This window comes from Scyliorhinus canicula, chromosome 29, assembly GCF_902713615.1.
Source record: "Scyliorhinus canicula chromosome 29, sScyCan1.1, whole genome shotgun sequence".
Classification (NCBI taxonomy): Eukaryota; Metazoa; Chordata; class Chondrichthyes; order Carcharhiniformes; family Scyliorhinidae; genus Scyliorhinus; species Scyliorhinus canicula.
In genome coordinates this window covers 11,668,561-11,682,591 of record NC_052174.1, presented here as the reverse complement: position 1 = coordinate 11,682,591, position 14,031 = coordinate 11,668,561, and the positions used below count along the sequence as shown (strand labels likewise).

The 14,031-nt window shown below is 54.6% G+C and overlaps 1 protein-coding gene across 1 annotated transcript in view; it reads left to right on the top strand.

Annotated features, from left to right (window-relative positions):
* The window catches only part of LOC119958321 (galactose-3-O-sulfotransferase 2-like), a 49,799-nt gene extending 40,794 nt beyond the window's left edge, over positions 1–9,005 (top strand). The window contains 3 exon segments of the mRNA XM_038786760.1: positions 961–1,219; positions 8,159–8,776; positions 8,778–9,005. Coding sequence (XP_038642688.1) covers positions 961–1,219; positions 8,159–8,776; positions 8,778–9,005 — 1,105 coding nt within the window.
* Positions 9,006–14,031: the final 5,026 nt, after the last annotated feature.

Sequence of the window (14,031 nt, the reverse complement as noted above, 5' to 3'; positions counted from 1 at the left end):
CTCTCTCTCTCAGGGAGCTATCTGTACACTGACTGGTGTCTCTCAGTCCTCTCTCTCTCTCAGGGAGATATCTGTACACTGACTGGTGTCTCTCAGTTCCCTCTCTCTCTCAGGGAGATATCTGTACACTGACTGGTGTCTCTCAGTCCCCTCTCTCTCTCTCAGGGAGATATCTGTACACTGACTGGCGTCTCTCAGTCCCCTCTCTCTCTCAGGGAAATATCTGTACACTGACTGGTGTCTCTCAGTCCCTCTCTCTCAGGGAGATATCTGTACACTGACTGGTGTCTCTCAGTCCCCTCTCTCTCTCAGGGAGATATCTGTACACTGACTGGTGTCTCTCAGTCCCCTCTCTCTCAGGGAGATATCTGTACACTGACTGGTGTCTCTCAGTCCCCTCACTCTCTCAGGGAGATATCTGTACACTCTCAGTCCCCTCTCTCTCTCAGGGAGATATCTGTACACTCTCAGTCCCCTCTCTCTCTCAGGGAGATATCTGTACACTGACTGGTGTCTCTCAGTCCCCTCTCTCTCTCAGGGAGATATCTGTACACTGACTGGTGTCTCTCAGTCCCCTCTCTCTCTCAGGGAGATATCTGTACACTGACTGGTGTCTCTCAGTCCCCTCTCTCTCTCAGGGAGATATCTGTACACTGACTGGTGTCTCTCAGTCCCCTCTCTCTCTCAGGGAGATATCTGTACACTGACTGGTGTCTCTCAGTCCCCTCACTCTCTCAGGGAGATATCTGTACACTCTCAGTCCCCTCTCTCTCTCAGGGAGATATCTGTACACTCTCAGTCCCCTCTCTCTCTCAGGGAGATATCTGTACACTGACTGGTGTCTCTCAGTCCCCCCTCTCTCTCAGGGAGATATCTGTACACTGACTGGTGTCTCTCACCAGGCGCTATACAAATGCACGCTGCAGCTGTATGTAAAATTCTTTGGCTTGTTTGACATAGGTATGGAATCACGCTGGGGCCCACTTGCACCCCCAAAAAGCACGTGGTGTTCCTGAAGACGCACAAAACGGCAAGTAGCACTGTGCTGAACATCCTGTATCGGTACGGGGAAAGCAGGAATCTGACATTCGCCCTGCCCATGCACGACCATCTGGGCTATCCTCAAAGATTCAGGGCAGAATTTGTCAGGGACTTTGCTACGAATCGTGACAAAGAGCACCATATCATCTGCAACCACATGAGATTCAATCTACCCGAGGTAATGAGATCTCGACGCAATGCCAACAACAACAACAGCAAAAAAAAAAAGAGACATGCTCATCGAAGCTCACCGCAAGAATGCCAGATGTTAAAGGTTTGAAATTTGGTCTTCTTGCCATTCCGACCTGATGAGTGCACGATGAAAAGCTTTGACAGCATGTCTCTTTTTTTCCACAAATTCTGCATTTCCAATCGACCAAATTGTAATATTCTACGATCGTCGATAAATAATGGAATGCTTGTGGTTCTGTCCTGGGTGTTGCTTCGGTGGGGGGGGGGGGGGGGGTGTTTGGGAGGGGGGACAGGTGGGGGTGGGGGGGGGGTTTGGGGGGGTGGGTGGGGTTGTTGGGGATGGTGGTGGAGGGGGGTTGTTGGGGATGGTGGGGGGGGTGGGGAGTGGTTTTGGGAGGGGGTGGGTGGGGGGGTTGGGGGTGGGGGGGTTGTTGGGGATGGTGGGGGGTGGGGAGTGGTGTTTGGGAGGGGGGTGGGGGTGGGGGGGAGTGGTGTTTGGGAGGGGGGCGGGTGGGGGTGGGGGGGGTTGTTGGGGATGGTGGTGGGGGGGTTTGGGGAGGGTAGGGGGGGTTGTTGGGGATGGTGGTGGGGGGTTGTTGGGGATGGTGGGGGGGTGGGGAGTGGTGTTTGGAAGGGGGGTGGGTGGGGGGGGGTTGGGGGGTGGCTGGGTTGTTGGGGATGGTGGGGGGGTGGGGAGTGGTGTTTGGGAGGGGGGCGGGTGGGGGTGGGGGGGTTTGGGGGGTGGGTGGGGTTGTTGGGGATGGTGGTGGGGGGGGTTGTTGGGGATGGTGGGGGGTGGGGAGTGGTGTTGAGAGGGGGGGGCGGGTGGGGGTGGGGGGGTTTGGGGAGGGTGGGGGGTTGTTGGGGATGGTGGGGGGTGGGGAGTGGTGTTTGGGAGGGGGGGTGGGGGTGGGGGGGAGTGGTGTTTGGGAGGGGGGCGGGTGGGGGTGGGGGGGGTTGTTGGGGATGGTGGTGGGGGGGTTTGGGGAGGGTAGGGGGGGTTGTTGGGGATGGTGGTGGGGGGGTTGTTGGGGATGGTGGGGGGTGTGGGGAGTGGTGTTTGGAAGGGGGGTGGGTGGGGGGGGGGTTGGGGGGTGGCTGGGGTTGTTGGGGATGGTGGGGGGGTGGGGAGTGGTGTTTGGGAGGGGGCGGGTGGGGGTGGGGGGGTTTGGGGGGTGGGTGGGGTTGTTGGGGATGGTGGTGGGGGGGTTGTTGGGGATGGTGGGGGGTGGGGAGTGGTGTTTGAGAGGGGGGGGCGGGTGGGGGTGGGGGGGTTTGGGGAGGGTGGGGGGTTGTTGGGGATGGTGGGGGGGTGGGGAGTGGTGTTTGGGAGGGGGGCGGGTGGGGTGGGGGGGTTTGGGGGGTGGGGGGTTGTTGGGGATGGTGGGGGGGTTGGGGATGGTGGGGGGGTGGGGAGTGGTGTTTGAGAGGGGGGCGGGTGGGGGTGGGGGGGTTTGGGAGGGTGGGGGGTTGTTGGGGATGGTGGGGGGGTGGGGAGTGGTGTTTGGGAGGGGGCGGGTGGGGAGTGGTGTTTGGGAGGGGGGCGGGTGGAGGTGGGGGGGGGTTTGGGGGGGTGGGGGGTTGTTGGGGATGGTGGGGGGGGAGTGGTGTTTGGGAGGGGGGCGGGTGGGGGTGGGGGGGGTTTGGGGGTGGGGGGGCTGTTGGGGATGGTGGGGTGGGGTGGGGAGTGGTGTTTGGGAGGGGGCGGGTGGGGGTGGGGGGGTTTGGGGGGTGGGGGGTTGTTGGGGATGGTGGGGGGGGGGTGGGGGGTTGGTGAGACACACAGTTCTGCCAGAACGGACCCGGGGCTGAAACGATTCAATGACAGAATCAGCAAACCCTTTTGTCACCGAAGGAGGCCATGCTCCGGCTCTCCGAGTACCGTTCTCCTTGCCTTTCCCCCGTATCCTTCCATGCTGTCTCTATTTGAATAATCATCCTCTCCAACACCTCGATTGAACCTGCCTCCACCACACCACCAGACAGTGCATTCCAGACGATGACGTCTGATTCACTAGTTCCGGAACAAAGAACAAAGAAAAGTACAGCACAGGAACAGGCTCTATGGCCCTCCATGGCCCTGCCGATAATGATGCCCTAAAATAAAAAGCCTTCTGCCCTGAGTCGGTCCGTATCCCTCTAGTTCCTCCCTATTCATGGACCCATTCAGATGCCTCGTAAATGTTGCTAATGTGCTGCTTCCGCCATGCCCTCTGGCAGCACGTTCCAGGCACCCTGTGGAAAACTCTCTGTGGAGAACTTACCCCGCACACCTCCCTTAAACTTTCCCCCTTGATGTGACCATCAATTCGCAAGACACGTGATCGGAAGTGAGCAGTGGCTTTAATGATCTTACAACAGAGCCTGCCTGCGACGAGATGAACTGGCAGGCAGGCTCACGACTTCAGAGCTTTATACGTCCGGTTAGTGGGAGGAGCCATGGGCGGAGCCATGGGCGAAGCCATGGGTGGAGCCCAGTACAAACTCCTCATTTCCCCCGATGGACAGAGCCCACAAGGACACGATACATATAATAGAACACAGTGTGGATTACTAGGTTTATAATTCACCACGCCCCTCTCACCTTGAACCTGTGCCCCATTGTAATCGACACTTCCGCCCTTGGGAAAAAGCCTCTGACTCTCCATCCTGTCCGGACCTCACATAATTTCCATCAGGTCCCCCCCTCAGCCTCCGTCTTTCCAGTGAAAACAATCCTAGTTTACTCAACCTCTCTCCTCGTAGGGGCTGGTTTAGCTCACTGGGCTAAATCGCTGGCTTTTAAAGCAGACCAAGGCAGGCCAGCAGCACGGTTCGATTCGCGTACCAGCCTCCCCGGACAGGCGCCGGAATGTGGCGACTAGGGGCTTTTCACAGTAACTTCATTGAAGCCTACTCGCGACAAGAAGCCATTTTCATTTCATAGCCGACACCCTGGAGAACAGGCAACATCCTGGTGAACCTTCTTTGCCCTCTCTCTCCAAAGCTTCCACGCCCTTCTGATAATGTGGTGACCAGAACTGCACACGATGTTCCAAACGCGGCCGAACCAAGGTTTTGTACAGCTGCAACATGATTTCCCAATTCCTGTACTCAATGCCCCGGCTGACGAAGGCAAGTGTGCCGTCTGCCTTCTCAATCACCTTGGCCACTGCGTTGCCACTTTTCATTTTTAGAAAATATTTTATTGAGGCATTTATAATGTTAACAACTTTCAACAGCAAATGTCATCAAAAAGAAAAACACAGCAATCTAATCAACGACCGCCCCCCCCCCCCCCTCTCCCCCCCCCCCCCCCCCCCCCCCCCCCCCCCAGCACAAACCCCAGCCAACATGGCAATCACAAACAGTGCCACCTTCCCCAGCCACCCCTCCATTGGTTCTTGGCACCTTGGCGCACAACGAGGATGCATTGACTCTCCACAGGCCCTTAGCAACAGTCCCAAAACCCCCAAAAGTTGTCTCGTAAAATTCCACCGAGTACCCATCCAGTCCCGGGGCCTTACCCAATTGCATTGCCTCCAGTCCCTCTACTACTTTGACAAGTCCAGTAGGGGCCCCCAGGCCCTCCACCAGCTCATCAGCAACGTCCGGGAACTCCAACCCTCCCAGAAACCTCATCATCCGCTCTTCCCCGGCTGTGGAAAGAGTGCAAAGCAGATTTACCAGGATGCTGCCTGGATTGGAGGGTAGGTCTTATGAGGAAAGGTTGGGGAGCTAGGGCTTTTCTCTTTGGAGCGGAGGAGGATGAGAGGCGACTTAATAGAGGTTTATAAGATGATGAGGGGGATAGATAGAGTGGACGTTCAGAGACTATTTCCTCGGGTGGATGTTGCTGTTACAAGGGGGCATAACTATAAGGTTCAGGGTGGGAGATATAGGAGGGATGTCCGAGGTAGGTTCTTTACTCAGAGAGTGGAGTCTGCACGTCCTCCCCCTGTGTGCGTGGGTTTCCTCCGGGTGCTCCGGTTTCCTCCCACAGTCCAAAGATGTGCGGGTTAGGTGGATTGGCCATGCTAAATTGCCCGTAGTGTCCTAATAAACGTAAGGTTAAGGGGGGGGTTGTTGGGTTACGGGTATGGGGTGGATACGTGGGTTTGAGTAGGGTGATCATGGCTCGGCACAACATTGAGGGCCGAAGGGCCTGTTCTGTGCTGTACTGTTCTATGTTCTATGTTCTAAGTGGTTAGGGTGTGGAATGGACTGCCTGCTGTGATAGTGGAGTCGGACACTTTAGGAACTTTCAAGCGGTTATTGGATAGGCACATGGAGCCCACCAGAATGACAGGGAGTGGGATAGCTTGATCTTGGTTTGGACAAAGCTCGGCACAGCATCGAGGGCCGAAGGGCCTGTTCTGAGCTGTACTGTTCTATGTTCTATGTTAAACACCCCATTCACCCCCCCGCCGGGTCCAAGGCTGGATTCCCACCTGTGTCCTTCACTTTCCCAATATCCCCCGCCGCCTCCTGCTTCCTCAACTGGTGCGTTAACAACCTGCTCGCCTTCTCCCCATATACCGCCCCTCTCATCCTTCTCAACTACCCCACCGCCTTGCCCGTGGACAACAGACCAAACTCCATTTGCAGCCTCTGCCGTTCCTGTAACAGCCCTTCCTCCGGGGCCTCTGTCTATCTCCTATCCACCTGCAGGGTCTCCTCCACTAGCCTCTCTATCTCCACCCGTTCCGCCTTCTCCCAGTGCACCCGAATCGAAATAAACTCCCTGTGGTGGTTTGACTAAGGGTATTACGGTACCTGAGAGTGTGAGCTGCTATTGGTGTAGAAGGCTCGCTGCCCATTGGCCCGAGTGCTGTCTTCTCATTGGTTGAGAGGAAGGTAGCTCCGCCTACGAGGCGGGGTATAAGAACCCGTGTTTCCCAGCAGCTATCGTTCTTTCTGTACTCCTGCTGCTGGGTTCACTTCTTGTAGATTAAAGCCTTTGATTTGGACTACTCCTTCGTTTCTGTGTTCATTGATCGTGCATCACTCCCCGCTGACCACTGCTTTCAGTGCCTCCTAAACTCGTACCTGCTGACACCGCCCCTGTATCATTAATATCTACAGTCTAGGATCCAGGACTGTATTAAAATCCCCCCCCCCCCGCAAAAAAAAAATCAGCCAATCAGAGTCCAGTTCTGGAATCTTCCCCAGGACCCGCCTCATAAATTCCACATTGTCCCAGTTCGAGGCAAAGATGTTGACCATCACCGCCGGCAACCCCTCCAATTTCCCGCTCACCCATAGCGTATCTTCCCCCAGGGACCCCACCAGCTGTCCCAGCTCTAACGCCACCCTCTTATTGACCAAAATCGGCACCCCTTTCATTTTAAAGTCCAATCCCGAAGGAAATACTTTCCCAACCCAATCCTTCCCCGGCCTAATCTTGTCCCCCACCTTCATGTGCGTCTTTTGTATCATGGCCACATCCGCCTTCAATTGCTTGAGGTGTGAGAACACACCGGCCCTCTTGACTGGCCCATTCTGTCCTCCCACGTGTCCAGCCTGGTCGGGGGGTGGTGCCCATCCCCCCCCTCACCTTGCCGATCAACCATAGTCCCCCATTGGGCCAGCCTCCGACCCGTGCCCCCGCGCCTCTCCAGGCCCGCCCTCAGGCACCCACCCTCATCGATCCTCCCTCCCCTTACACTTTGAGAGCCCTTCCCCTGCCAGTAGTACTAACCCACAGCATCTCCACCAAAGTTCAAAGTCCACATTCTCCTGCCTGTCTATTGTCTTCAACGAAATCTACTGCCTGCCCCGCCGGGCCAAAGGACAATTCCCGGCCTTCGAAGGAAACCCACAGACGTGCCGGGTGACAGTAGCCCAAAACCTCACCCCCTTCTTGTAGAGGGCTGCATTGACCCTGTTGAGGCTTGCCCTCCTCTTGCCCAGCTCTGAACCCAGGCCCTGCCACGCTCCGATTTCACTGCCCGCCCAGGCCTGGCCCACCTCATGCTCCTTGCCCAGGAGCCGGTGCAACAGCCATCACCATCGCCCCCTCAGTGGCTCATTCCCCCCCACCCCCCAGGGCTTCCTCACCTGCGCCCCGCGCACTCGATCCGCCTCCAAAGGCTGTGCAAACTTACCCACGATCCTTATGTTCTGCCTGCGCTCCCGGCTCTCCAGGTATGCCACCTTCTCCCGGAGCTGCCTCTGCTGATCTGGCACCATTTCTGCTGCCGTCGAGGAAAACTGCGCCTCGTGTTCCCCCCCAGCCACCTCCTCCATCTTCTGGATCGCCTGACCCTGGGCCGCCAGCCTCGTTTCCAGGCGGTCGACCACCGCCCCCATCGAGCCCACCGCCCGGTTCAGCTATTTAAAGCACAATTCATATAAAACAAGAGTGGAAATATGACAAATGTATAACGAATATCTAGTGCTAGTGTGCACAAACTATGTTCCTAATGACAGAACGAGGGCAGCACGGTAGCATGGTGGTTAGCATCAATGCTTCACAGCTCCAGGGTCCCAGGTTCGATTCCGGCTTGGGTCACTGTCTGTGCGGAGTCTGCACGTCCTCCCCCTGTCTGCGTGGGTTTCCTCCGGGTGCTCCGGTTTCCTCCCACAGTAAAAAGATGTGCGGGTTAGGGTGGATTGGCCGTGCTAAATTGCCCCTTAGAGTCCAAAAAGGTTGGGTGGGGGTCATTGGGTTACGGGGATAGGGTAGAATTGTGGGCTTAAATGGGGTGCTCTTTCCAAGAGCCGGTGCAGACTCGATGGGCTGAATGGCCTCCTTCTGCACTGTCAATTCCATGACTCCATGAGAGCATTGGTGGTAATGGGAACGATTGGATTACTCTTCCGAGACCTTGCATGTCTGTGATGGGCTGAATGGTCTCCTTGCGGCAAGCAACGATTATATTACTGGCTAGCAACAATGTGCTGTCATCCTCAACTGAGAGCAAATGTCTTTCTTGCCCTACAGGTGAGGAGAGTGATGCCAAATGGCTCATTTTATTTCTCCATCGTGCGGAATCCTGTCCGATTGGCTGAGTCCTCGTTTGCGTACTATCACTCCGTGTCGCCTGCCTTTAAGAGAGCGGCGAGTCTGGACGAGTTTGTGTCTCACGCTGACTCGTATTACAGGAGCCAGGAGCTGAACAGCCACTACACTCGGAATCTCATGTGGTTCGACTTCGGCTACGACAGCAACGCGATGGCCGTCCCCGGCTTCAACGTCAGCACCGCCCTCGGCGAGCTGGAGAGGACCTTTGACCTCATCCTGGTCGCCGAGCATTTCGACGAGTCGATGGTCCTGCTCAGGGAGGCCCTGTGCTGGGAGCTGGAGGACGTGGTGTACTTCAAGCTGAACGCCAGGAGCGGGGCCTCGGTCAGCTCGCTGAACGCCACCGCGGCCGACAGGGTGAGGGCGTGGAACCGGCTGGACTGGGAGCTCTACCGCCACTTCAACGCCTCCTTCTGGCAGCGGGTGGCCACCTACGGGCACCAGAGGATGCAGCAGGACCTCGGCCGCCTGAGGGAGCTGCGTCGGCGCCTGACTGCCACCTGCCTCCAGGGCGGCGCCCCCGTGGAGGGCGAGCGGGGTGACGAATAAAGCACTTCGGCCCTACAACTCTGGCGATGCCAAGATCCTGGGCTACATTCTCAGGGCCAACTTGAGCCGCAACGTCCGGGAGCTGTGCCAACGGATGGTTCTCCCGGAACGCTATCACCTGCACCACTTGCAGAAGAAGCAGTCCCCGCTCCCACCCGTGACCCCAAGGGCTGGCGGCCAACGTTGGAAAATACCGCTGGAGGCCCGCCGATCATGAGGGTGTGGTGGGGAGGGGGGGGGGGGCTGGAGAATTGGACATAATAGGGACGGAGGCGGCTGCCCAAGGCGTGATTAAATTAGCGAGAACGTAGAAAGCCTCCTGCGCAACACGTTCCACCTCCGTAATTTGGGGGGTGGGCAATCGGTCGAGGTAAGGGTTGGTGAGGGGCAATTCCAAACGCTCCTCAGAAAACGCCGTGTGTGCTACCCCGGTGTCTCAATTTATTAGATCCTCCTTAAACAAGTCCGAGCACGGACTGATGGGGGAAAAGATATGGGAGTCAACCACGAGAAAGTGGTGGGTGACACAATCATAAAACATACAGTGCAGAAGGAGGCCATTCGGCCCATCGAGTCTGCACCGACCCACTTATGCCCTCACTTCCACCCTATCCCTGTAACCCAATAACCCCCTCCTAACCGTTTGGGGCACTAAGGGGCAATTTAGCACGGCCGATCCACCCTAACCTGCGCGTCTTTGGACTGTGGGAGGAAACCGGAGCACCCGGAGGAAACCCACGCACACACGGGGAGAACGTGCAGACTCCGCACAGGCAGTGACCCAGCCGGGAATCGAACCTGGGACCCTGGCGCTGTGAAGCCACAGTGCTAACCACTATGCTACCATGCTGCCCTTAATCAATGGGAAGCCGGATTATCCCATGTAAGAGAGACAGAGAGAGAGAGATAGAGAGGGAGGGAGGGGGTGGGGGGGGGGGGGGGGGGGGGGGGGGGGGGGGTGGGGGGGGGTGGGGGGGGTCAGAAGGCTACACGGATGCGTTGAGAAAGGCTGATTTAGGCATAGACTATTTTCTAAATGGGGAAATGCTTAGGAAATCAGAAGCACAAAGGGGTCTTGGGAGTCCTTGTTCACGATTCTCTTAAGGTTAATGTGCAGGTTCAGTCGGCAGTTAGGAAGGCAAATGCAATGTTAGCATTCATGTCGAGAGGGCTAGAATACAAGAGCAGGGATGTACTTCTGAGGCTGTATAAGGCTCTGGTCAGACCCCATTTGGAGTATTGTGAGCAGTTTTGGGCCCCGTATCTAAGGAAGGATGTGCTGGGCCTTGGAAAGGGTCCAGAGGAGATTCACAAGAATGATCCCTGGAATGAAGAGCTTGTCGTATGAGGAACAGTTGAGGACTCGTTGGAGTTCAGAAGAATGAGGGGGGGGGAATCTTATTGAAACTTACAGGATACTGCGAGGCCTGGATAGAGTGGACGTGGAGAGGATGTTTCCACCTGTAGGAGAAACTAGAACCAGAGGCCACCATCTCAGACTAAAGGGACGATCCTTTAAAACAGAGATGAGGAGCCAGAGGGTGGTGAATCTGTGGAACTCTTTGCCGCAGAAGGCTGTGGAGGCCAAATCACTGAGTGTCTTTAAGACAGAGATAGATAGGTTCTTGATCAATAAGGGGATCAGGGGTTATGAGGCGAAGGCAGGGGAATGGGGATGAGAAAAATATCCGCCGTGATTGAATGGCGGAGCAGGCTCGATGGGCCGAGTGGCCTAATTCTGCTCCTATGTCTTATGGTCTAAATGTAGAAGCAGGCGAGAATAATGGAATCGAGGCACCTACATTCACACACAAAAAAAGAAGGTTTCACAGTAAGGGTGCAAAGAATGGCGCTGTGGGATGTGGTCAGGGTGTTGAAAGCTGCTTGGGAAAATCAAACCCTTCCTTTCCAATGTGAGATTCCATTTGTGCATCACTGTATTTGCTTTCAACTGCTGCTCTGGTCAATCATATAATTGTAAATAAACTTGATTAGCCATTTTAACCTGCACCAAGGTGGCATTAGTGGCTGACTGTTTCACAAAAACAGTATCTGAATTGTGCAAGATTTCTATTTTTATATTCAGTGAACCTTAGCAATGGTGCGGTGGGAGGTGGTAGAACTGGACTCTGTGCAATAGTTTAAAAAACAGGGTCGCAATCAAGTCGGTGGCTGCTGTTGTGTTCTGCTTCTTCACGTAGCATAAGCTGCCTTCCTTGATGTATACTCTGACAAAGGAAGGTTCAGACTTGGAGGTAGGTTTAACACATTTATTGAAGAGTCAACAACTCTCTGACTTGGGTTCGACTCTCCTGCTAATCTTGCTCTCGTAACTCAGTCTAACTAACCAGTCTGCCCTAAGCCATGTGGTGGGTGTGATGCTTCCTGATCTGCCCCTGTCTCTCTGAGTGTCGCCTGTGGAAAGAGAAAGAGCATGCGTGCCCTGTCCTTGTATATGTGTTGCCCCCTTGTGGTAGTGTCACCTCTGGGTGTCTTGACTGCCCATTGGTCGTGTCCTATCTTACTGACCTATTGGTTGAATGTCTGTGTGTCATGATTTCTCTGGTGCTCCCTCTAGTGTTTATTTAGTTCTACTGTAGTTACATTAACCCCTTGTGTATTTACAGTGAGGCATATCACCACAGATGCTTTGTCCTGGATGGTGTTGAGCTTCTTGCTCATCCATCAACACGGCGACGGCGCCATCCCCACTCCTGACCTGTGGCGTGTCGATCGCGAACAGGCTTTGGGGAGTCAGGAGGCGAATCCCTCTCCGCAGGATCCCCAGCCTCTGAGACTCCGTGCACACGGGGACAGTTTCACAGGCTGCTCCTCAGGCACTAGCCATGCTTGTGGCAAAGGGCCTGTGAGCCAAATAGGATCAACTCCCATGCCCCACATTTCTCTAAGGAGTCTGATCTGTAGCGTTTAGTTCAGAGCGCCGACGAGTATGTGAGGCATGGCTCAGATGTCAACCCTATCTCTGCTTATTGAACTTTCTGTCGGCCAACAATTGCTGATTGTGCCTTCGGACAATAGCTTCTTCAGAGTACTGGGTCGCTCCTCTTAAAAGGAAGAGCAGAGTTAAATTCACTAATTGGTCTGTGTTCCCCCCACTACAGTGGGAGCATTGTCCACAGTTCCTGACAATCCCGTCGCTCGGTGTTCCAGCCCATCGGAGGGGAACAACATCGGTTCACTGAGGACTGAGAGGCTACAGGGGCTGGTTTAGCACAGTGGGCTAAGACAGCTGGCTCGTAATGCAGAACAAGACCAGCAGCGAGGGTTCAATTCCCGTACCAGCCTCCCCGAACAGGCGCCGCAATGTGGCGACTAGGGGCTTTTCACAGTAACTTCATTGAAGCCGACTTGTGACAATAAGCGATTATTATTACCGGGCAGCACAGTGGTTAGCACTGTTGCTTCACAGCGCCAGAGGTCCCGGGTTCGATCCCGACCTCGGGCGACTGTCTGTGTGGGGTTTCTCCCCCGTGTCTGCGTTAGTTTCCTCCGGGTGCTCCGGTTCCCCCCCCCCCCCCCCACACACACAGTCCAAAGATGTGCAGGTTGGATGGGGTTACGGGGATAGGGCGGGGGAGCGGGCCTGGGTCGGGTGCTCCTTCGGAAGGTTGGTGCAGACTCGATGGGCCGAATGGCCAACTTCTGCACTGCAGGGTTTCTATGACGCCCAGACCAAAATTTATTCCTGAATCAGAATCGCTCGTAAAAAAAAAATCATTAAAATCTGGTCATCATCGCAAAGCAGTTTGCGGGATCTTACTGTGTACAAATAAACACCATGTTTCCCTCAATGGCAATGGCGACCGCACTTTAGAAAAGTGTCCTGTTGGCACCGGAGTACTTTAAGATGTCTCCCCACTACGAAAGGTGCCATTTTTTCGATATATAAAAGGTAAGAGAGAGGCAAAAATAGACTTTGGACCACTGGAAAATGTGTCTGGATAAGTAATAATAGGAAACAAAGAAATGGCAGAGGAACTGAGTAGTTACTTTGAATCAGTCTTCACTGTGGAAGATACCAGTGGGATGCCAGAGCTCCAGGAGAACCAGGGGGCAGAGGTGAGTGCAGTGACCATCACTAAGGAGAAGGTTCAGGGGAAACTGAAAGGTCTGAAGGTGGATAAATCACCTGGACCAGATGGACTACACCCCAGGGTTCTGAAGGAGATAGCTGAGGAGATTGTGGAGGCATTGGTGATGATCTTTCAGGAATCACTGGAGGCAGGAGGGTCCCAGAGGACTGGAAAGTGGCTAATGTAACACCCCTGTTTAAGAAGGGAGGGAGGCAGAAGATGGGAAATTATAGGCCGGTTAGCCTGACTTCGGTCATTGGTAAGATTTTAGAGTCTGTTATTAAAGATTAGGTCGCTGGGCAGCACGGTGGCCTAGTGGTTAGCATAACCGCCTCACAGCGCTGAGGTCCCAGGTTCGATCCCGGCTCTGGGTCACTGTCCGTGTGGAGTTTGCACATTCTCCCCGTGTCTGCGTGGGTTTCGCCCCCACAACCCAAAAATGTGCAGAGTAGGTGGATTGGCCACGCTAAATTGCCCCTTAATTGGAAAAAAAAAATAATTGGGTAATCTAAATTTAAAAAAAAATAATAAAATAAAAAAAATTAAAGATTAGGTCGCAAAGTACTTGGAGGTGCATGGTAAAATAGGACTGAGTCAGCACGGCTTTGTCAAAGGGAGGTTGTGTCTGACAAATCTGTTAGAGTTCTTTGAGGAGGTAACAAGCAAGTTAGACAAAGGAGAACCAGTGGACGTGATCTATTTAGATTTCCAGAAGGCCTTTGACAAGGTGCCGCATAGGAGACTGTGAAATAGGTTAAGAGCTTATAGTGTTCAGGGTAAGATCCTGGCATGGATAGAGGATTGGCTGACTGGCAGAAGGCAGAGAGTGGGGGGATAAAGGGGTCTTTTTCAGGATGGCAGCCGGTGACTAGTGGTGTGCCTCAGGGGTCTGTGCTGGGCCCACAACTTTTCACAATATACATTAATGATCTGGAAGAAGGAACTGAAGGCACTGTTGCTAAGTTTGCAGATGATACAAAGATCTGTAGAGGGACAGGTAGTATTGAGGAAGCAAGGGGGCTGCAGAAGGATTTGGACAGGCTAGGAGAGTGGGCAATGAAGTGGCAGATGGAATACAATGTGGAAAAGTGTGAGGTTAGGCACTTTGGAAGGAGGAATGGAGGCAGAGACTATTTTCTAAATGGGGAA